General features: G+C 37.8%; 2 protein-coding genes across 2 annotated transcripts; both read left to right on the forward strand.

The window, feature by feature from the left end:
* Positions 1 to 5273: 5273 nt before the first annotated feature.
* Positions 5274 to 8759, forward strand: LOC129251377 (uncharacterized). Its single transcript, XM_054890776.1, has one exon. It carries the CDS (start codon positions 5274 to 5276, stop codon positions 8757 to 8759), a length of 3486 nt encoding a protein of 1161 aa, XP_054746751.1.
* A 304-nt stretch (positions 8760 to 9063) lies between these two features.
* On the forward strand, positions 9064 to 9948 carry LOC129251378 (uncharacterized). The gene has a single exon (XM_054890777.1). The coding sequence runs from the start codon at positions 9064 to 9066 to the stop codon at positions 9946 to 9948; it is 885 nt and encodes a 294-aa protein (XP_054746752.1).
* The last annotated feature ends 15036 nt before the right edge of the window (positions 9949 to 24984 follow it).

Below are 24984 nucleotides of genomic sequence, written 5' to 3' on the forward strand. Positions count from 1 at the left end.
TGGAAATAAATTCGGCCTAAAAGTATGTAAACTATTTTTATGGTTTCTGCTAAGAGTTACCAAAGGACATTTTAAACTAAAACAAAGGGTGGCCGCCGCTTACAACAACAACAAAAGCAACCACAACAACAATTACAACAATACACAACACTAGGGGAAAAAAACGCAGCAAATGTCCCAACAAATAGAACCACAGCAACACCAATCACGGTAAAAATAAAACCCATCTGGATCGGGACAGACCCCACATTCGTTGAGCACGAAATGCCTTACCCCTACAAGTCCAAATGAGTTGCCCAAAATAGCCCAAAACTGAATATAAGGCAACAGATGCAGCAGCAACTGCATCAACCCAACCAAAAGAGAATAGATTTTCTCCCTTAGAAATCGAGGAGGTAGATGAAAGCCCCAAACCCCAGGAAAAAGTGGTAAACCCCCACCAATATTCGTTGACAAAGTTAATAATATCGCCCCACTAATGAAGCTCCTAACAAAAAAACCCCAGCCTCGTATGGTCTACAACTCATAAATAATGTGCAGTGTAAAATACAACAGCTCAACCCCACACCTACAAAATTATAGTTACCCTCTTAGAAGAACAAACAGAATTTTATACATACAAGCCTAAGCAGGAAAGGAACTTTGAAGATATTTTAAAAAACATGCATCACTCTATTATCACAGAAGACATCTCGCTTAAACTTCCGAATCTCTGTCACAAAGCAATAAATACATATATATAATATGAAGCACAGAACCACTAAAAAACCTCTGTAAATGTTCATCATTGAATTAAAATAAAATCAAAATAATAAAGATATTTACGATGTCAACAATCTTCTAAATACAAAAATTACATTTGGGTCCCCCCACATCCGAAACGTGATGTCCCTCTGCGCTAACTGCCAGCAATATGGACACGCTAAGTCTTATTGCCACAAAAAATAAACTTGTTTGCGCTGGAGTTCATTTATTTGTAAACTGTTCACGTAAGACGGAAAGTGACACTGTAAAGTGCGCCTTGTGCGAAGGCAATCACCCTGCCAACTACAAAGGGTGCATGGAATATCCAAATTTGCAAACACTTAAATATCCACCATTAAAAAGAAATAATGAAATATCCGCTTCTATCGCCCAACCACAGGACTCATCCAGGTTCATCCCTGCCAATCAACCACCCAACCACAACTCAAACTCACCTTCTTATTCACAAGTTGCAAAAAATATTCCACAAAATACAAATGCGCCTCAGTCTCTCAGTCCAAAGAAACAACATCAGAGTCCACGAGTGAAATGCTAGAATTGATCGCGCTCCTCAAGCCAGTCTTGCAACAGGTCTCAACAATGATGAACCTGCTCGTAACTCTCACGACTCAAAAATTCAACCATTCAAACCCATGAATATACCCCTGTGCAATGTCAATTGGCTCTTAAAACACATATTGGAAATAAAAACGTTACTCAAATCCCATGACATTCATAATCTTCTTATATCTGAAAGTCATTTCACGGATAAAAGCTATTTTCGAATACCAAATTATAAGCTTTATCACACAACGCAACACAATAAGAAAGCGCATAGATGACTACCATAGATGCGAAACTCTTTTTCTGGTGAGAGCGCTGAAAAATTTGCATTTTTTTATAACATTCGTCAGTAATGCCACACCGGAAGAAACATTGAAATTGGGAATTTTTAGTTTCCACACCACCATTGAGGTTAGTATTTAGTGTGCGGTTGTCCAATAGCCTTATATTACTCGTATACACCTACACATACTAAAGATAAGCACAATCCGTATGAAATATGTACATAAATGAGCAAACAATTTAAAAATTGATATGTAAATGAAATTATTTAAAACTGAAATACAAAAGTAATTGAATAATAATAAAATAATGAACACGAAAAGCATACGTTATAAATAAATACATAACATATAGCGATTTTTTAATATAATATAACACAAAAAGTGGGTAACAAACAAAAAAAAAAATTCTCAAACAACGAACAAAATAAGTTAAAGCAGATTACCTTTAATTTTAGTAAAATATCTCAAATTCAAATTCAATTCCCTTACCTACGCTTTTCAACCATAGAATATTTACGTATGTATGTATATACAAATTTACAGACATAAACCAACACACAGTTTTCCATAAAATTACATGTACAGGGTGGGCCATATAGCGATTGCTTTTTGAGCCACCTATTTTTTGAGAATGGTAACACAAATAACATGTCAAATGTGTTCATAATTTACTTAAAGGTTTGACATTTACGAAATGGGATGCTATACGCTTGATCAAAATTGGGAAATATTGAAAATCTTTTTCCAAATTGGTGAGTCTTCTTCTTCTTCCTCGGTTACAGTAAATGGCGAGCGTTACCGTGACATGCTCAACGAGTTTTTGTTTCCAAAAATTGAAGAGGATGACATGGACGACATTTGGTTTCAACAGGACGGTGCAACTTGTCACACTGCCAAAGTTACACTCGAACTTTTGGCTACCGTTTTTGAATTCCAATATCAATTGGTCGCCTCGGAGCTGTGATTTAAGCCCGTTGGACTTTTTTTGTGGGGAGCCGTTAAGGACAAATGCTATGCGTACGAGTAAAACGTATTCATATGCATATGTACATAAGACTAATTGAAAGTAGAAGTCGGAAAGGATGTAAGGGGCTTTAGAAAATTCTAAAACTCCTTTCAATTTAATTTATTACATTTCAATTGAATTAATTCTAAGACTCATAATTATAAATATTTGATCGCGTAATTTTTACATTAAAGAAAAACGAACTGTTTTCTTCAGTTATAATATTTTCTGCGCCTTTTTTCTGGCAGCCCGCCGTTTCGCCTATCAGCTGTTCAAAATCCCATAATATGTGAATGGAAAGGAAATTCGCAAAAATAAAAATGATCATTAAACTAGAAAAAAACACATGAAAAGTGAAATCTTATCGTCCCATCAGCTTTTTGCCCATTGCCTCTAAAGTTATTGAATCCTTTTTTCTCGAAAGAATGATGCCCATAATTGAAGGCCAAAAATTAATCCCAAATCTGCAATTCAGCTTCAGAAACACACACGGTACTATCGAAAAAGTACACCGACTCGTAAATAGTATTCACAAAGCTTTTGAGCAGAAGAAGTATTGCACGGCCACTTTTCTCGACATATCTCAAGCCTTCGACCGCGTTTGGCATGATGGCTTACTCTGCAAAATAAAACTTACTCTAACCATTAATTATTATACTTTTATCAAGTCCTCCCTCAAAGATCGACACTTCTTTGTTAAACAGAACGAAGAAAAGTCTAAACTCTAAGAAAGTTTAGCTGGCGTACCCCAAGGCAGTATAATGGGCCCAAAACTTTACTTGCTTTACCCAAAAGATCTACCAATGACAGAGGGAACTATCGACGGAACTTTTGCAGATGACCCCGTCCTATTCGCTATAGACCTCCACCCTGAAGTGGCTTCCCTCGAACTCCAGAAAGGACTTGATAAAATAGCTTAATGGCTGAAAGACTGGAAAATAACATAACTTAATAGTGTAATCATTCCCGAAAATTATGTTACAAAATATCTTGGCATGCACCTTGATAGCAAACTTACATGGAAAACGCATATTTTCACCAAACGCAAAGCACCTGGAATTAAACTTTGAAACCTATACTGGTTGATTAATCGAAATTCTCATGTTTCTCTCAAAAGTGAACTCTTACTCTACTCAGTTATCTTAAAACCTATATGCATACAACTCTGGGGCACTGCAGCTAACTTCAACATTAAAATACTCGACTGAAATCTCAAAAACCCTAAGAATGATTACAAAGGCACCATACTACCATACAATACAAATGCCCAAATACATCGTGATATCAAATTTCTCACATCTCATAATAAAAGACTTCAATCACACATAAATCCTCTCACAGAAATAACTCTCAATTCCATCGTCTTTAACAGACTGAAGAGGAAGTCCACAATGAACTTATTATGCCTATAAGCAAACATTATAAAAATGGTTGTACCACTGGGTGTCTTCAATACATGCTTAATAAATTGTTTTAGTCTTACCATAAGTACAAATATTGCTGAATGTTAGAAAACAGATTGCAAAAATAAATGGATTTAAAAAAAAGTCTGGCAGCACTCTCTTGGACATTTTTTATGTAAATGACGCATCGTATCGTATCGTGTTTGTATGCTCATAGACTGTTGAGTTCAATTTAATATTAGTTAAAATACTTTAATGTTTTTCAACTTTTGTTATTTGTTATAATTTTCTGTGAATTAAGTAGGTTTTGTTTGTAAAGAAATGTGTATAAATACGGAACATTTTGTAAAATAAAGGGAGAGAAAAAATTGTAATTTTGAATCAGAAGCAACATATTTTAAATTGGGAATTTTTGCCGCAATATCATCGCTACAATAACCAACAGGAATTTGTGTTCATCATTAGAGAGGTCCTTCGATCCGGATATTTCATCGCTTCAATCAACTTGGTCATCGCAACATTAAGAATTAAGGATTCTCCCTGCAAACGAATTTTAACGGTTTTTAGAATTTTCGCGATGTTAAATGCAGGAACGGCTGCACAAACGTACACACGATTTAATGCACAAAAATAATTTTCTTAATAATCGTTGCGCCTTATGCTACGCGTATGTATGTACACAAGCGAATGCGTATATGCAAAAGGCAAGCGGAGTGACTATATCCGGCTCGAAGGACCAAAAATGTTGCGGGGAGAATCCTGTATGCGGCTAAAAATCTGTTGCGGGAAGAACAAATAGTGTTGCGGGGAGAACTAATAATGTTGCGGGAAGGACCAATAATGTTGCAGGAAGAACCAATAATGTTGCAGGAAGAACCAATAATGTTGCAGGAAGAACCAATAATGTCCAATGGCCGCCTTCAAGATTCTTCCTGCAACATTATTGGTCCTTCCCGCAACATTATTGGTCCTTCCCGCAACATTATTAGTTCTCCCCGCAACACTATTTGTTCTTCCCGCAACAGATTTGTAGCCGCATACAGGATTCTCCCCGCAACATTTTTGGTCCTCCGAGCCGGATATAGTCACTCCGCTTGTCTTTTGCATATACGCATTCGCTTGTGTACATACATACGCGTAGCAAAAGGCGCAACGATTATTAAGAAAATTATTTTTGTGCATTAAATCGTGTGTACGTTTGTGCAGCCGTTCCTGCATTTAACATCGCGAAAATTCTAAAAACCCGTCGATTGCTTTTCTGTTACATTAAAAATGTCGAATTCTACTAAAACGCGCGATTCCGCTCTCAATGCCATTAAACGGTATATGGCAAAAAGTATTGATGAGGCATTCACTATGGATGCAGAGAATATTGCAAGCTACCTTCAGTTATTGAGTGAACAGTGGGTTCGTTTTAACGTTGCTCAAGACGCTGTAGAAATTACTTGTGGTGCCGATGTTATTGAAATTGAAGAAAATGTGCGTATCCAAGCCGAGACTTGGTACTCTACAACTTCAGCTAACTTTAACCGCGTGAAAAATTGTCGTACTAAATCGCAAGATAGCTCCACAAAGGCATCTGTGTCCGCGGTTATACGTTTACCGAAAATGGAGTTGCCCACATTCTCCGGTGACTCTACAGAATGGATTGGTTTTTTCGACGCGTTTTCTTCGTTAGTTGATAATAACTCTGCTTTATCAGATGGACAAAAGTTGCACTATCTCCGAAGCTGCTTGAAAAATGACGCGTTGAAAATTATCAGTGGTTTTAAAATATGTGACGCAAATTACGTTGAAGCTTGGGGTCTATTAACATCGCGGTATAAGGTTATTCGTGTAATTGTGGAATCTCATCTTCGCGCGTTGGCTGAAATTAAAAGGGCTACGCATGACAATGCTGACGCAATCAAAGGTGTAATTGATGCATTCCAACAGCATATTTGCGAGCTTAAAGCGTTGGGTCGTCCGATTGATTTTTGGGATGATTGGTTGGTACATGAGGTCGTCAGTAAGTTGGCATTCGAAACGCGTAAGCAGTGGGAGTTATCGCTCGTTAGTGATGATCCTCCATCTTTTGAGCAACTAATAACATTTTTAGAGATAAGATGCCGATCGTTATCGATGTTTTCGTCGTCAACAACATCAGTACCAATTAAGGTTAAAACTGCATCAGCAAGCAAGTCGACAAATGTGTTCCACGCGGTATCAAAACAAAGTAACGTGTGTGCATATTGTAGTGGACCTCATAAAATTTACAGTTCTGAAAAATTTCGTGAATTGGACTTGTCCACAAAATCACAGTTCGTGAAGCAAGGTCGCATATGCTTCAACTGCTTAAGTTCAGGTCACTATAAAGACCGTTGTAACAGTGCTTCCACTTGCCGCATGTGTAAACAACGTCATCACACTCTGTTGCACGGTGCTTTGCAGTCAACGACCGTTCCCGCAGTGAACAATTACATCGGCAACGCGACGCATTCGTTATGCGTTGCTGACGCAACATCAAAGGTAAGCGCAAAAACTTTTGAACTTCCAGCAAGCGTCGACGTTCCACGCGTTTCTTCATGCTTGAACTCGAGCTCCAATCCACCCATAGCTGTAGAAAGAGTTGTGCTGTTATCCACCGCATTAGTGAAGGTACGCGACTGTTCTGGTAATTGGCAGCCCGCACGTGCACTTTTCGATTCTGGATCACATGCTTCCTTTGTGACTGAAGCGTGTGTGCAACGCTTAGGCCTGCCGCGATCAACATCTGAAGTTAACATTACTGGAATTGGGTCAGCGCAAGGAGGACGAGCTAGAGGTGAAGTATCACTTTCTCTTTCTTCTTTCTCTACAAATCAATGCTTTACTGTCAAAACGTTAATTCTGTCTAAAATTACAAGCGACTTGCCAACACAGACTATAACTACTTCATCGTGGCCACATATCCGAGGTTTGTTTTTAGCCGATCCCCATTTTATGAAGCCTGGACGGGTCGATATATTGATTGGAATGGACGTTATGGATCAACTGATCTGTACAGAACTTCGTAAGGGTCCATCTGGAGCTCCTATGGCTCAACTGACGGTCTTTGGGTGGACTCTATTTGGAAGCGTGAATGGATCTGAGCCTGATATGCTACGCTTACAGTCGTTACATTGCGATGTTCATTTGGATCGAGCATTGAACAAGTTATGGGAGTTAGAGGAAGCTCCGCAAAAAACGTATCTTACGCATGAGGAGCGTTACTGTGAAGACCATTTTGAAACAACGCATCGAAGGGAACCTAACGGACAGTTTGTCGTCGAATTGCCGCTGAAGCCCGATGTAGCTCTGGGAGAGTCGCGAAACTTTGCTATCCGGAATTTGTTACGACTTGAAAGAAGACTCGCTTGTGACTCCGATCTTCGTTTACGCTACAATGAATTCATGAATGAACTCATTGACATGAAACATATGCAGGTCACGTCAGATACTATGAATCCAACGTATTATATGCCTCATCATCCTGTTTTAAAGGAAAGTAGTACCACGACCAAATTTAGAGTTGTATTTAACGCGTCCGCAAAATCAACTTCCGGAAATTCGCTGAATGACGCATTATTTATAGGACCTCAATTGCAGGAAGATTTATACTCCATCTTACTTCGCTTTAGAACACACCGCTATGCTGTAACAGCAGATGTCGCCAAAATGTATCGTCAAATCTGCGTATCCTTAAAACACGCCGATTTGCAACGCATCGTATGGCGTAGCCACCCATCCCTGCCTATCCAAGATTTTCGCATGGTTCGCGTAACGTACGGAGTGGCAGCTGCATCTCATCTAGCTGTCCGATCACTTCAACAGACGGCAAGAGATTCGTCGAATGGTTGTGCTATGGCTGTTAGTGTTATTCTCAAGGATTTTTACATGGATGATCTACTTACTGGTACATCTAGTAAAGAAGAACTTCGATTGTTGCAGCAAAATATTTCCAAGCGCATGTTTCTATCAGATGCAAGTACGCTCTTCGATCCTCTGGGCCTGCTTGCTCCCGCTACTATAAATTCAAAAATTTGGTTTCAGGACATATGGCGCACTAAGGTAGGTTGGGATGATATCATTCCTGAGTCTATCGCAACGAAGTGGTTGGAGCATCGCATAGAGCTCAAGCAATTGGCACATTTGAAGGTGAACCGTTGGTTTGGTACTGAAGTAGCTGGGTCATTTACGCAATTGCACGTATTCGCAGACGCGTCCGAGCGCGCTTACGCCGCCGTCTTGTATGCACGAACAACACAAAGCGACGGTAGCATTACTGTGTCATTAATTTCGTCGAAAACCAAGGTAGCTCCGCTTAAGCCGACAACGTTGCCACGTCTTGAATTATGCGCCGCTCATCTTGCTGCTAAACTAGTGCGAAGCGTGCTGCACTGCTGGTCTGAACTCCGTTATCCGCTTTTCGCTTGGACTGATTCTACTATAACATTGGCATGGTTACAAGCTCACCCCAGCAGATGGGTGACATTTATAGCCAACCGCGTAGCTGATATTCAAGAAGTTTTGCCTCCCGGATGTTGGAACCACGTTCGTTCTGAACAGAATCCTGCAGATTGTGCTTCAAGAGGTATAACTCCCTCCGAATTATTACGTCATCAATTGTGGTGGGCTGGTCCTATTTTCCTGAAAAGCACTGAACAATTATGGAAGCAGAAAAAATCTAAAGAGCACACTACAGAGCTGAGCATACGAAATAGTATTCGTGCCCCTGTGACTAATTCTAAATATTATTAGTCCGTGATGACAAAATACTCATCGTATTCTAAGCTGCGACGAGTTATTTCCTACGTTTTACGCTTTTTGACTAACATTCGGGCTAACAGACGGCTTAATGTTATAAAGCGTTTTGGTACACCGAGTTGCCAAGAGTTATTTGAAGCTGAACTTCGCCTAATAAGGTATACGCAACAGTTTTATTTTTCTAATGAAATTTCTTTTTGCAGCGCTAAAAGACCAATCCCACTTCGCAGTAGTCTTTTGCGTCTGCAGCCATTTCTGGATGCGACTTGTGTTCTACGTGTTGGAGGAAGAATAAAAAATGAACTGTCCGCTTGCTAAGTTAATAATCTGCGAAATACACAAGGTCACTTTGCACGCTGGGCCCCGCATTATGCAAACTGTCTTGCAACGTCGTTATTGGGTTATCGGCGCTCGTAGCTTGATCCGTAATATATACCATAAGTGCGTGAAATGCACTTATTTGAACCGCAATCTTACCACACAAGTCATGGGTGATCTACCTGTCATTCGCACAACCTACGCCCGTTGTTTCATTCACACTGCTGTCGACTTCGCTGGACCTTACCTCTACAAATTCACCCAAGGAAGAGGAGCTAAGGCTATCAAAGGCTACATCTGCTCGTTCATTTGTATGTGCACTGGTGCAATGCATCTCGAATTTGTTGGTGACCTGTCAACACCAGCTTTCCTAGATGCATTTAAAAGGTTCACAAATCGTCGAGGTTTTTGTAAGGTCATGACATCAGATAACGGTACAAATTTCGTTGGAGCCGAGAAGGAGTTGCGCATTGCATTTCAACAGTGCATGGCTGATATTAAACTTCGCTCTTTCTTTGCGGACTCGAATATCGAATGGCGTTTTAATCCACCGGCTGCACCCCATATGGGAGGTTACTGGGAGACCGGAGTCAAACGTGTTAAGTATCATTTAAAACGCGTATTAGGAGAAGTTCCACTATCATACGAAGAGTTCAACACACTTTTGACTGAAATAGAAGCTTGCGTAAACTCTCGCTCACTCTGTGACAACTCTGAAGCTGCTGGTGACTTAGAAGTTTTAACTCCCGGACATTTCATAGTCGGTGAACCGCTTAAGTCAATACCGGAACCTGAGGGTCAAGGGTTTCGTGGAAATCTTCGACAGCGATGGCAAGCAATTTCTGCCATGAGACAACATTTCTGACGTCGTTGGAGAGACGAGTACCCCGTGAGCTTACAACGTCGCACTAAATGGTTTCGTTCTTCACGCAACATTGAAGAAGGGGGTGTGGTTGCTGTATTCAACGAGCCTAATCCTCCGACGAAGTGGACGATTGCACGAGTGATCAAATGCCATCATGGTACCGATGGACGCGTAAGAATGTTACATTGAAAACACCGCATGGCGAATTGGTTCGCCCTATAGTCAAACTTTGCCTTTTGCCAACGAAAGGAGATTTATTTCATGAAGAAACTAATGATTTATCGTAAATGTTTTTCAAGGCTTTTCATTTTCTTTTTAATATTTTGTTTTGAACTTATTCAGATAGTTCAAGGGCGGCGGTATGTTGAGTTCAATTTAATATTAGTTAAAATACTTTAATGTTTTTCAACTTTTGTTATTTGTTATAATTTTCTGTGAATTAAGTAGGTTTTGTTTGTAAAGAAATGTGTATAAATACGGAACATTTTGTAAAATAAAGGGAGAGAAAAAATTGTAATTTTGAATCAGAAGCAACATATTTTAAATTGGGAATTTTTGCCGCAATATCATCGCTACAATAACCAACAGGAATTTGTGTTCATCATTAGGGAGGTCCTTCGATCCGGATATTTCATCGCTTCAATCAACTTGGTCATCGCAACATTAAGAATTAAGGATTCTCCCTGCAAACGAATTTATAGCCGCCTTCAAGATTCTTCCTGCAACATTATTGGTCCTTCCCGAAACATTATTGGTTCTTCCTGCAACATTATTGGTTCTTCCTGCAACATTATTGGTTCTTCCCGCAACATTATTGGTCCTTCCCGCAACATTATTAGTTCTCCCCGCAACACTATTTGTTCTTCCCGCAACAGATTTGTAGCCGCATACAGGATTCTCCCCGCAACATAGACTATGACCAACTTGGAGAAGCGGTTGATGCCACACGCTGGAAATTGGTTTATAGTTTGTTATCTACTAACGAGCAGATTGCGTTTCTCCAAACCAATATAAAGGCACTTTATGACCAATATGTCCCGTTTGTAACCAAATCCAACAATGCTCGAAACCTTGGCTTAACAGCTACATAAAGGGTCTTATTCACAAGCGCAACAAAGCGTATCGTAAATGGAAGCGGTGCAAGTGTGTAACCACTTACCAGAATCCACTAGAGCCATTAAACAACAAAAGCGTCAATATTATAAGTACCAATATAGCATGGCAGTAGGTTCCCAAACAACATGGAAATGTATTCGTGAGATTGAGTTGGCAATAAATGTAATTATGTTAATGAACATAATATAAAGGTTAATGAGCTGAATGAGAAATTTGTTCAGTTTTCCGATTATAACAGTAACACTTGTCGTGAAAGATATATATAGTGAGTGTATTTACGGTGCGATACCTGTTTTTGTTTTAAAAATATAAATGATTGTGAAGTTGTTAAGTCCGTACTTTAAATGTATTCAGCAACAATTTTACCGTATATTACTTATGCCTTAAATACCATTTTGACCACGCCCGTCTTTCCCAATTGTTGGAAGGCCTCTAAGGTTCAGAGAACGTTAGTGTTTAGAGAAGTCTCAATTTGGAGGGGTATTCGTCCCACGAAGACTATTCACCACAAACACATTTTTCACCAAAAAGGTACTGAATTATGTATATTAAATTTAGCAGAAGTTGATTAGAATTTGTTGTTGATTAGAAACAATGAATTTTAACGCTGTAGGCTAGCTTTTTAATATGAATATATTTGAATTTTTTCCATCTCATTCAAAATTATATACACATACATACATATATTTATTATGTCTTCCGTTTAAATTTTGTTGCACTCCCTTCAACCAAATCAAAATCCTTTATAAAAAACGCTTCATTACCAAGCACACGGGATGATAGCATATGCAAATACAAATATGTGAATTTATATACATCCTACTCGTATAAATATGTGTGGCGTGTACTTGACACAGCAAAACTATCACGACTCGCAAAAATTTCTCAAGATATCCAAATTATGAACTGTGAAGCGTAAACAAAATTACGGCTGTGGTCACTGTTGTTATAAATAGGGCTGCACAGCCCGCAGAAGCTTCAATATTAAATATTTGGCACTCTGGGCTTCATCCGAAGGCTGAATGTAGTATGTACAGTAACCTCCAAGTAAGGCGCACTCTGATGTCAGAGTAAGTTTCTAACTTTGCAAATATATGCATACATATGTTTTTATACACTTGTTATCAATTGGAGAACTACATATGTATGTACGTAAAGTAACATATTATACTAATTAATTATTTACCTACTGTCAGAGAACATAAAATAATTGTTGTGGAATTTTCTCTGTACGCTCCTCCGAGTTAAAACTGTACCCTTGATAGTATTATAAAAAAATATATTTTATTTGTATCAAAGCAATACAGTGACTTATGTACTACACAGCGGCTATACACCGACTGTCGATTTCTTAGACAATAACCCTATTTATACATTATTTTTATCGCTTAAGTATAGTTTATTTACTATGACCTCATTGTTATCTCCGTTGATTACTTAACTTCTATGGAATGCGATACGTTGCATTGTTAACTCCCTTCCTCCTTAAAAATGTATCGTCTTCGATCTTTGTAATCGTAAAAGTTCTGCTTCATAACTTCTTTGTATTTCTTCTGATACTCTTGTTCTTACCATTTCATTCCTAATCTTTATTATTTTAAATGCTAAGAATACTAGTCCCATACAAGCAAAAGTTATTATAATGAGTTAGATTAGATTACATTAGATTAGATTAGGGGGAGGGGAGAGAAAATGCTCTGCAGTGTCGTCATTCTCAAGACAGGATAGGCATATCGGGCTTTCTACAACCCCCATGGTAGCCATATGCTGACCGCACACGTTGTGCCTGCGATTACACCTACCAGTATTCTCAGGTCCTTTCTGCTGAGTTTTAGGAGAAAGGTTGGGTTCTTTCACAAAGCACTTGGCTACTATACTTGAATTTTGTTCAGACCAACACCCTCTATGGGTAGACCTCATGAATTCCGCAATCCATAGTTGAATCGATGCGGAATTGACACCTAGAAAGAGTTCAGGGCTTAGTGGCATACTTGCAGAGCCTTCATTTGTCAATTTATCAGCTAACTCGTTCCCTGTAATACCACAATGTCCAGGCACCCAAATAAGACTAACTAATATATGTTGTGTTTTGCAACACTGTTCAGTTTTGTCTTACATTCACTGACTAACTTCGAAGAGCAAGGGTTAGCAAGGGTTTTCAGTGTAGCTTGACTGTCACTACAAATTCCAATACTGTTGCCCTGCCACTTTTTCTCAATTATCCAGTACGCCACATTCAAGATGGCATAGACTTCCGTAAGGAATACCGTGGCCATCTGTCCTGTGGCATAGGAGTATTTAGTATCTTAATCTAAGTACCATCTAGATGAACTTCCAACACTTGTTTTAAATCCGTCGGTTTAGAAAGTGAGCTAATATGCCGTTAATAAGTTCTCTGGACTTAACCATTGATCTCTATCTGGGATCAAAATATCATACTTCTTACGGAAGCTAACGACAGGCACCCGATTGTCCACTGGCATCTAGAATAATGTGCACCACTCCGACAACTGGTGGTATATCTGACAGTGGCCAGTGCTTACTTCATTTCTTCAGACTGTACGCCGTCTTCATTGCTTCCTTTCGAATTTGAAGATGTAGAGGTTGCAAGCTCAGAATGGCATCACCAGATGTCATACTCAAAGCACCTGTCATATCCAAGCACACACTTCTCTGTAGCCTGTTTAGGGCCTGTACTCTAGAATGCACCATTGCGGCTTTCAACCATTCTACACAGGCGTATGTAATAATGGGTCTAATCAGGGTGATGTAAAGCCAGTGTACTATTGCCTGCCTTAGACCTTATGTCTTGCCAAAGGTTCTCTTACACTGCCAGAAGATTTTTAGTATTGGAGAGACCTTCTGCTCGACGTGTTTCTTCCAGGTAAGCTTACTATCTAGGATTACTCCTAAATATTTAACCTCAGAAGACAGTTGCAGTGTTACCCCTTTCAATGTGCGTAGTTACAGGTACTCCATATTGCGTTTCCTAGTGAAAAGCACTACGGTACTTTTTGTAGGATTCACCGAAAGACCATGCAATCTTATTTAGAGCTACCTGAATTTTATTGCATATAACTTCAAGTGATCGTCCTGAGATTAATACGCACACATCGCCTGCATAGGTTTGGATGTGTCCAATTTCCTGCAGATCATTAAGAAGAGAGTCCACCACGAAGCACCAAAGTAGGGGAGAGAGTACACCGCCTTGTAGCCAGCCTTTATTAACCTCAGCCCTGACTCCTTCATCGCTTTCTCTATCCATGGTAAGAAGTCGTTTTGATAGCATTGAGTGGATCCATCTGACAATGATTTCTTCCACTCCATAACTCCTGAAAGAAGAGCACATGGAGGCAAAAGTAGCATTGTCGAAAGCTCCTTTAATGTCCACAAACACACCAAGAGTGTACTCTCTTGTTTCCAGCCCTTTTTCGATTATGCTAACGCACTCGTGCAGAGCCGATTCGCAAGTTTTCCCACTTTGATAAGCATGCTGTCTTCTGTTGAGAGGGTTTCGACTTAGAGCCCTCGTCCTAATGTGCTTCTCCACCATACGTTCCAGACTCTGAAGCATAAACGTTGTCAGGCTTATAGGTCTGAAACTTTTGGTAAAGCGTAGCTGTCCTTGCCTGGCTTGAGACAAATACAACTTTCACCAAACGCCACAATTGTGGAACATAAGCGTGCGCGAGGCATGCCGTAAAGATTCTTTTCGAAGCCTTCATTAGTTGTTCTCCGCCTCGCTTGAGCATGATTGGGTAAATGCCAACAGGTACTGGGAACTTAAAGTTTTCGAATGACGAGAAGGCGAACCTTATCGTTTCCTCGTTCACGTTTGCTGTTAATTATATTTACATGATTAGATTGATCCATAGAGCTTTGACCAACAACATTCCTGGAGGGAAATGTGTTGAAAAGAGAAGATCGTACACTTCTGATTTTGAGTCTGGTTTGGGGACTGGGAACAGTTTCCATATTTAGGATCCGTCCCCGCTTTGGTATGGTGGTATGATCTCCAGTGCTTCGTATCAAGTCCCTCGTTCAGGGCATGAAGCCTAGAGATGATCGCATGCGGCTCCCTTGGAGGCCCTGGAATCAGCATGCTCGCCCTCACCAGTTTTTGAATTTTGTTCGTTTGCCGAATTATAAACTTACATCCTTCAAACGCTGGCATCGCAGCCACAGTTTTGGTCAGCCATTCGAGCGATTGCGTGTTTGAGCATTGTACCTTCAAGATACCTTGCTCAACTCTCATTCGCTTGAATCTAGGTACATCTTTTGATTTCCCTATCGCCACCCAAACTTGACTGTCGGCAAAATCCAATTGTTTTTGAGACAATTGGATATGTCCATCGCCTCAGATCTCCACCATCATGCCGCTGGCTGCTACCGCAGCATAGTTATCATTAATGGGTATTAATGTATATTTTACGGGGTGTTGTTCAATAGGTATAAAGATTGTAGATAATCTATATATATAAAAATTAAGCCGAAAAAAAAGTGTGCATTTATTCGGGGTAATCTCAGCAACTCGTGTAAGGAAAACAATGAAAGTTTCACACATTGTTGGTGTTGCTTTGGCAAAGGTTTCCGTGAAGTTTGGTTGAAATCCGATAACGCGTGTGTGTGCGGTGCGTCGGTTAAGTGAGTGTGTTTTTGCTATTTGCCGCACGTATTTTTTGTACCGCACATAGCATTCATTAGAAGTGAATACATTTTGGTCGTGTGTGTCTGGGCCGATTATTATGAAATTTGGTATATATATATATTTTTCCACAGAGAAGGTTAGTATAATCTGCTTATTGACTCCACTCGCCACCAGGTGGCGCTGCCGAAGGCCAAAACGAGGACCCGGGTAACCCTAGGATGTGTTTTTACATTGTGGGTATCAAATCAAAGCTACTGATGAGTGCTTTAATACAGAGTATTTTTTAGATCTCTGAGTGACCAGGGTCTCGAGATGTAGCCGAAAAGGTGGACCAAGGTACCCTTGGATGTGTTTGTACAATATGGGTATCAGATGGAAGCTGTTGATGAAAGCTTTTAAGTGAAGTAATTTTTACTGCCCGTTTCCGGGATAAAGAAAGGAGATGGAGCTGGAGATGGAAGAGGAAAAGGAATAGCTACAGGAAGAGGAAGAGAAAGAGGAAGAGGAAGACCACTTATTATTAAAAATTAAAAAAAAAATCTAAAAAAATTTTTAAATGTTACATATACGCTTATTATATAAACGTTAATCTGAAGTCAGTTATAGTGAAAAATTTATTGTATCATTGCCGTCGTAATTGGTGATCGTTTCCTTAATTTTCTGCAGAAAGGTTATGCTAATATGAGATATTACCTATATCATTCATATATTTAGGTATTACCTGTGTACTCACAAATATACGGCTGAAGCAAATATATGTCAGTTTTTTACTTCGCCTGGAAAAGTTTATATAAATTTAAGAAGAGTAAATAGAACTTATTTTATATCACTGCCTGTTATTCCTCGAGCAACTGTAGCAGATGAATTGGCTGCATGTTTGAAATCATCATATTTGTGGAGACATGTTCAAACACTCAAACTAACTACAAATGTACGAGTTCTAATGCAAAATGATCCATCAGCTGCTGCATTTTCACAGCAATTATTGGATATTGGAAATGGCAAAGTTCCTGTCGATAATTTAACTGGCTTAATAACTTTATAACCAAACTTTTGTCAAATAAGTCAAACGAAAGAACGGTTAATTCAAAGTATTTTCCCAAATTTACCTCAAAATTACAAAAATCATGATTGGCTTAGTGAACGAGCCATCATGGCTGGCAAAAATAAAGATGTGAATGAAATGAATGCGGCTAATTTGGCTAACATACCAAGTCCAGAAAAAACATATGGATCCGTTGACACTGTTACAAATCAAGATGATATTGTAAATTATCCCACTGAATTTTTGAATTCCCTTGATTTACCTGGGTTACCGCCACACATGCTAAACTTGAAAATAGGAGCACCGATTATTATGTTGAGAAACATAAATCAACCACGACTATGTAATGGCACTCGATTAACAGTTAAGAGATTGATGAATAACGTCATTGAAGCAACAATTTTGAATGCAAAATACTCTGGTGAAGACGTTTTAATACCGCGAATACCAATGATACCATCGGATATGCCGTTTGAATTCAAACGTCTTCAATTTCCTGTTCGCCTTGCATTCGCGATTACTATTAATAAGTCACAAGGCCAAACTTTATCAATTTGTGGTATTGATTTAGAATACCCATGTTTTTCTCATGGCCAACTTTATGTTTCATGCTCAAGAGTTGGTAAACCATCGGTATTGTTCATTTATTCAACAACGCATGGAAAAACGAAGAATATTGTATACCAAAGAGCATAACAATAAAAAAAGTAATAAAGTAAATCACATCAAACGTTTTTTAATTGCTACTACTATTTAAAACTTCTTTCATTACTATTAATGAGCGAGTATTTTTATAAAATACACACAGTATTTTTCGGCTTAATTTAATTTATTAATCTAGATTTTTTTAAAGACGACCAGCGGAACGGGCGAGTTTTCGCTAGTTCTTCTATATTATTGAATTTGTATATTGATTCTGATTCTAATAATTCTAATACAGTCAATTTTTCTTCATGTAGCTCATGTATAATTTTAGATAGTATATTATATGCTTGATTTTTATAAATTACATTATCTATTGTTATATTATTATTAAATTGAATGAGGTTTATACAATACCTTCTATTTCACTGCCTTCTATTGTAAAATATTTCCCTTTTCAAATATTTGTATTGGTGCATTATTTTCTTTTACAAATTTACATTCGGCATTTCTTTTATCTAATATTCGAATAGTGCATGAGTCTTGTTGATCCTGTTCACATATTATTGGAGAAATTAATTTTTTACAATTTTTTATTCTAATGAATTTTCTTTTACATTTTGCAATTTTATTATCCATTAATATTTTCCCTTTATATGAAGATAGATTAGCGATTTCATATCCTATACATTTTTTGTCTACTATTAGATATTTAGATATTAGGATTATGTTATTTTCATATTTAATAACATGTATGCCTGAATATTCTAAAACATTTGTAGTAGTTACGTCTGTTTTTCCATGTTGCATAATGTTCTTTACATCGTTCAAATTTAGTGAATTGAATAGAACGTTATTGTTTTTTTCCACATTAATAGAAGTAACTATAATGTTTAATTCATTTTAAACTTCTGTTATTATTGTGATTTCAGGTAGCTCTTTTAAATTGAATTTCTCTAATGTTTTTTCAAATTGATTGTTTATTATTCTTTATTTATTATTGGTTTCTAATAGTTGATTGATTCGAGTTTGTACTTCTATTATGTCATAATGATCTGGTGTTCCTATAGTTCTGAAGAACATTTTTAAGTTATTCGTATGTTATCTTTATGTATGATTTTATTTTTATTTGTTGTAATAGTACTTCCGTTGTCTCCTTCTTGATAAGTAATATCCTTAAAATCTTGTCTCGTCTCCTTCTTGTTGTGAATTAAAGACTTTGTCCTGTTTATTTTTTAATTTTTCTTCAATATCAGGATGCTCCTGTTGATTAAAAAACACGTCCTCCGGTTTGTATCCAGTGGTTGAATGTATGGTTTTATTGTATTGTTTAATCGCCTCGAATATTATATCCTCTTGTTTTACTTTATGTTGTTTAACTAGTGAATATGTTATTTCCGCGATGGTGCTATGCAACCGTTCTACTTGACTGTTGGTTGTCGAATGATATGGTGGTGTGGTGATATGCGTTATTTGTAGTCTTTCTAATAGCATTTTAGTTTGCATACTTATATAGCAAGCTTCGTCATCGCTGATTAATGTTTTAGCGTTCGGGAAAAGTTGTGAGAGTATTTCGTCCAGTATTTTATGTATATCTTTCTTCGTTTGTATTTCTCTTAAAGAACAGTATTTTGAGTATTTGTCGATTGTACATATGTACATTAATTTGTTCATATAAAATGTATCTATATCTATATGAGTTCCTACTTTACTTGGTATTGGTGTTTTTCCAAAAAGTATTTTTTTTGATCGTCTGTCATATTTACAAATTTTACATACCACACCCTAAATACAAAAGGGTCACAACTCAAAATGTAATTACTTCTGCTCAAATATGAACGAGACGTTATCAATAAAACGGTCCGCGGATGACATATGGCAAAAATAAATTTTTTGTTTTTTGGTAGGACTGTTATAAGCTTACATGGCAAATTTCAGCGTGATATGTCACATAGTTTGTTTTCTGTGCTACTGTAAACAAGTCAAGCTCGAGTGTGGAAAATTTTGAGTTGTGACCCTTTTGTATTTAGGGTGCGATATGTATCTCACATATTTTAGCTTGGGCTTTAGTAATTTCTATTATATTGGGCCAATAGTATCTCTCATTTGTTTCTTTCGTATTATTTTTAAAATTTAGGTGTTCTCTGTTATGAATTTTTTCTACAATATTGGTGCGTCTGTAAGTATCTGTTATATCTTCGATTAGTGAGTTTGCTATAATGAACTTAATAATGGGAAATTCTTCTAATATCGGGTTTTCTACTAAATACATTATTTCTGCAGTTGTGAATATTGCATTAATTTTATTAGATTGTATGACCTCTTTCAAGTTGTTTTAACATTTCTATCGTTGTAAAATATATAATACAGTTAGTAACAGAAGTAAGTATACACCGGACACGTTTTCAATTTTCCCCCAATCGATTCCTTTAAGCAACCTAAGTTATAACAAAATTGTGTTTTATTTACAGGAATGAAACACAAAAGTCATATTTAATACAAATAATGACAAAATTTTAAAAAGGAAAAAATTATAGCTTTTTATATTAAACTTTATAAAAACTCATGTCTCAAAAGTAAGTATACAGTTCATCATATTATTAATTTGTGAAGTCAAAAACATAATTTAAATCAAATCCTAGTATTTAGTAGGATTACCATTAGACTTTACAATCGCTTTAACTGGTGATGGCATTGATTTCGCCATGTTTTCAGTTACAGCTAGTGGTATTTCATTCCATTCCTCTTGAAGGACGTTTTTCAGTTGTTCCTTATTTCTAATCGGATGTTTACGTATTTGCCGCTTTAAATGTTCCCATAAATGTTCGATTGGGTTGGTATCCGGGGACTGTGGCGGGGTTTTCAGCCGTTTTCGCACATTGTACTATATAACAGCCACTCTCGTACAATGTGGGATGTGTGATTGGGGTCATTATCCTGCTGGAAGATAAACGTTCCTCCAAGGCCTAATTTCGTAGCGCTTTCTTTTAAAGTATTTTCCAAAATATTTAAATAACCATATCGGTCCATAATATTTTCGATAAATACCAAGTTTCCATTCCTGCTCCCTACATCCCGAAACCATCACAGAGCCTCCTCCATGCTTCACAGTGCCGGTCATATTGTTTGGATCCAATTCCGCGTTAACTTTTCTCCAAACTTTTTCACGGCCATTAGATCCACAGATACTGAACTTACACTCATCAGAAAATATGACTTGGTTCCAAAACGTTTCGTCATATTTTTCATGATCTTTTGCGAATAAAATCCGTTTACTCCGATTGACACTACTCACGTAGGGCTTTTTCCTAACATTGCACCCATGATAACCAGCACTATGCCAAACCCGGCGAATAGTTTGGGTGCTAAATTGTTTTCCAGTCTCATTTTCAACTTCAGATTTCAATTTGGGGGCACTTATTTTGGGGTGTGTCCTGATTTTCCGTACGACTAAGCTTTTTTCTCTGGGACTTAAGAGCGGCGGACGCCCACAACGCTCTTTATTAGTGGTGCTTCCCGCACTTTTATATTTATTCACAATCTTTTGAACCTTAGCAAAACTTCTATCTATCAAACGACCGATTTCTCGCAATGATTCATGTTCCTTGTGATATTTTATAATCAGTTTTTTTAAATCATCAGAAAGCTCTTTTCCTCTTGGTGCCATTACTAAAAATTTCGCAAAAATTTATACAAAACGTAATTCCCTAAATTTTTATACTCACTTTAATTATATCCTTTTAATAGCTTTAACTTTTTTAACCAATATGTAAAAATAAATGGTATGCTAACTAATCAACCGTTTGTTGTATACTAACTTTTGTGACATAAATTTCGCCGGCATCAAGGACAAAGCAAAGCATGGATAACGGTACCTAAAATTTACAGCTAAATAAAGGCGCATATGAAAGCTTATCCCAGTACACAATTACCATGTGTAAAATATTTGGATTACATATGTATTTGATTAATTTGTTGACGACTTAAGGCGTCAGCTACTACATTTTGAGTTCCTGGTTTAAAGATTATTTTAGCTCCATATTCTTCTGTCAAATTTTTCCAATTTTTTTTTTCTCCGATATAGAGAATATTAGTGACTGGTATATATTGTTAGGCTATTCCGTACAAGAAATTTCTTAATTTCTATAAAGCCCAACTTATTAGTCATAATTCTTTCTCGTTCGTTGAATATTTCTGTTCAGTTTCACTTAATGTTCGTGATATAAAGCATATTGGTTTTTTATTTTGTGAAAGTTCAGCTCCTACTGCAAAGTTACTTGCATCAGTAGTCAAATCAAAGGGTTTATTAAAATTTGGTTGAAATAGTTCTACTTGTTCTGGTAAGGCTTCTTTTATTGTTTCAATTGCTTTAATAGCATTTTCTTCTAACTTAATACGAGTTTTATTGTTATTCTCTCATGTTTTATTATGGGTCCTAAGTATTCTATACTTTCTTTAAAGAAATGGGATTTTTCGTTTGATATTTTCATATTGGGATTTCTAAGTGATTATAAAGCGGATATGCTCTATATGTTTCTCGAGTGTGGGGGAAAATATGAGTACATCATCCATATAAACATAGGCAAATTTTCCTATATAGGAACGAAGAATATCGTCAACGCATCTCTGAAATATTGAAGGCGCATTTTTTAATCTAAACGGCATTCTTAAAAATTCATATTTTACTCCAGTTATGCTAAATGATGTTTTTTCTCTATCGCTTTCTTTTATTTTAATCCGATGGAATCCTGATTCTAAATCTAATATAGTAAATACTTTTACTTTCCCTAAATTCTGGATTGTCATGTTTACATCAGGAATTGGATATCGATCTATTATGGTTTATTGGTTTATTATATGGTTAATTTTTGAAATCCTATCATCATCCTTCTTTTCGGTCTGCCTAATTCATCTTGTCTTGTTTTGTGTACCGTCCACACGGGTGAGTTATAAGGGCTCCTACTCGGTTGCATTATTCTTTCTTTCAACATTTTGTCAATCTCTTTATTTATAAAATCATTATCTGCATATGGATAAGGATACTTCTTCTTCTTAATTGGCGCGATAACCGATTACGCGATTTTGGCCGAGTTTAACAAAGCGCGCCAGTCGTATCTTTTTCGTGCTAACCGGCGCCAATTAGACACACCAAGTGAAGCCAAGTCCTTCTCCACCTGATCTTTCCAACGCAGAGGAGGCCTTCCTCTTCCTCTACTACCACCTGCTGGTACCGCATCGAATACTTTCAGAGCCGGAGCGTTTGTATCCTTTCGGAAGACATGACCCAGCCAACGTAGCCGCTGGATCCTTATTCGCTGCGCTATGTCTATGTCGTCTTAAAGCTCATACATCTCATCGTTTCATCGCCTGCGATATTCGCCGTTGCCAACATGCAAAGGTCCAAAAATCTTGCGCAGAATCTTTCTCTCAAACACTCCACGTGTCGCTTCATCGGATGTTGTCATCGTCCAAGCTTCTACGCCATACGTTAAGACGGGCATGGTGAGAGTCTTGTAGAGTGTTAGTTTTGTTCGTCTTAGTCCAAAGTAGCACTTGTTAGCAAGAGATATTCTACGTTGGATTTCAAGGCTGACATTATTATTGGTGTTAATGCTGGTTAATAAATAAACGAAGTCTTTAACAACCTCGAAATTATAACTGTCAGCAGTAACGTGGGTGCCGATACGCGAGTGTGCCGACTGTTTGTTTGATGACAGGAGGTACTTCGTTTTGTCCTCGTTCACCACCAGACCCATTCGCTTTGCCTCTTGATCTTGTTTGCAGGAGGCAGAACTAACAGCGCGGTTGCTAAGACCGATGATATAATATCATCGGCATACCCCAACAATTGTACGCTCTTATAAAATATTGTGCCTGAGCGATTAAGTCCTGCGGCTCGTACGATGCTCTCCAACATCAGGCTAAAGAAGTCACCCTGTGTGAAACCTCGTTTGGTATCAAACGGCTCGGAGAGGTCCTTCCCAATTCTGAGGGCGCTGCTGGGGTTGAGCAACGCCATCTTGCATAGCCGTATTAGTTTTGCGGGGATACCAAATTCAGACATCGCGACATACAAGTAACTCCTTTCCGTACCGTCGAATGCAGCTTTGAAGTCGACGAAAAGATGGTGTGCGTCGATTCTCCTTTCATGGGTCTTTCCCAAGATTTGGCATATTATGGGCAGCTTTATTGTTCTTTACCCGCATTATCGCTATTCTCAGTTCGTCATGGTCGGGTAGCGGAACGTCAATTCCGTCGTCAACGATTGGGGTATCACTATTTAGTAGAATCGAGAAGTGTTCCCTCCATAATTTAAGAATGCTCTGGATGTCGGTCACCAGGTCGCCGTCTTTGTTCTGACAGGAAAACGCCCCGGTCTTGAAACCTTCTATAAGCCCCGAACTTTCTGGTAGAATTTTCGGGCGTTGTTCCTATTGGCCAGCATCTCAAGCTCCTCGCAATCACGTATTGCGGCCTCTCGTTTCTTCTGTCGAATAATACGTCTCTCTTCCTTTCTCAGCTCTCTGTAGCGATCCCACATGGCTCGCGTTGCGCCCGATCGCAGCGTGGCTCTGGAGGCAGCATCTTTTCTTTTGGCATTGTTTTTTCGGGCTCGCCGGAATCCGATTTCTTCTTCGGCGGCGGTACGTAGGGAACGAGAAATGTCGATCCATTGCTCGTGCATGCCGGTTTGTTGGGCAGTGCTCTCTGAACAATCTCTTGGATAAGGATAAGGATACTGTTTAGTCCAAATAGGATCTTCTGTCTTTGTCCTAATTGTAGTTTCTATCGTTGTAGTGAACAGAAGTACTGCATTAGTATCTTCATTAATTTTCATTATTTCTTCAATTTCTTTTTTATATTTTAAATTCTCAGTTGTGTATTTGATTTGGTTTGTTAGTTTCTTTGATTTGTCAACATACGTTAATTTATAATCAGAGAATTATATTCTAGCTTTCATTGTCCTTAGGGATTCTTCTCCTAAAAGCTTGTCAAATTCTCTCAAATCCTTTTATTTCATAGAATAATTATTCATATCCTAATAAGAAAATTTTCTTTGCACTGTTTATTTGATACGAGCCATTCAGAGTTCTACTTTCAAATGGTTTTACAAAAAATCGTTTACCATCTTTAATTTCTACACTTATGTAATTTTGTGTCGCACCCGTGTCTATTAGAATATTGTATTTAATTTTATTGAAAATAATTTGAAGACACGGCAAGTTATTTATTCTTCTAAAAAAGTTCGCTGTAATTCGTATTCTTTATCATCTAAATTTACCTCTAATGAATCCTGATCATTATTGTCTGTTACTTGATTTATCATGTGGATTTTATTGAGATTAGAGTTTCTTGATGAAGGTTGATGATCTCTCTTAATTGGTTCTCCTCTGTGAAACTTTGTTGGTTGTAATCCTGCTCTCTGTCGATCGTAGTTTTTCTATAATTTTGCTGTCGGTTATAAGTATTTATTTCAGGATATTTATAAGTATTGTAATTGGTATTTTCGTGTCTATAATTCCTGTCGAATTTATGTATTTATGTCCATTTGTTCAAGTTATGTGTTCCCAAAGTTTCTCCTTGT

Source organism: Anastrepha obliqua, unplaced genomic scaffold (genome assembly GCF_027943255.1).
Source record: "Anastrepha obliqua isolate idAnaObli1 unplaced genomic scaffold, idAnaObli1_1.0 ptg000012l, whole genome shotgun sequence".
Taxonomy (NCBI): Eukaryota; Metazoa; Arthropoda; class Insecta; order Diptera; family Tephritidae; genus Anastrepha; species Anastrepha obliqua.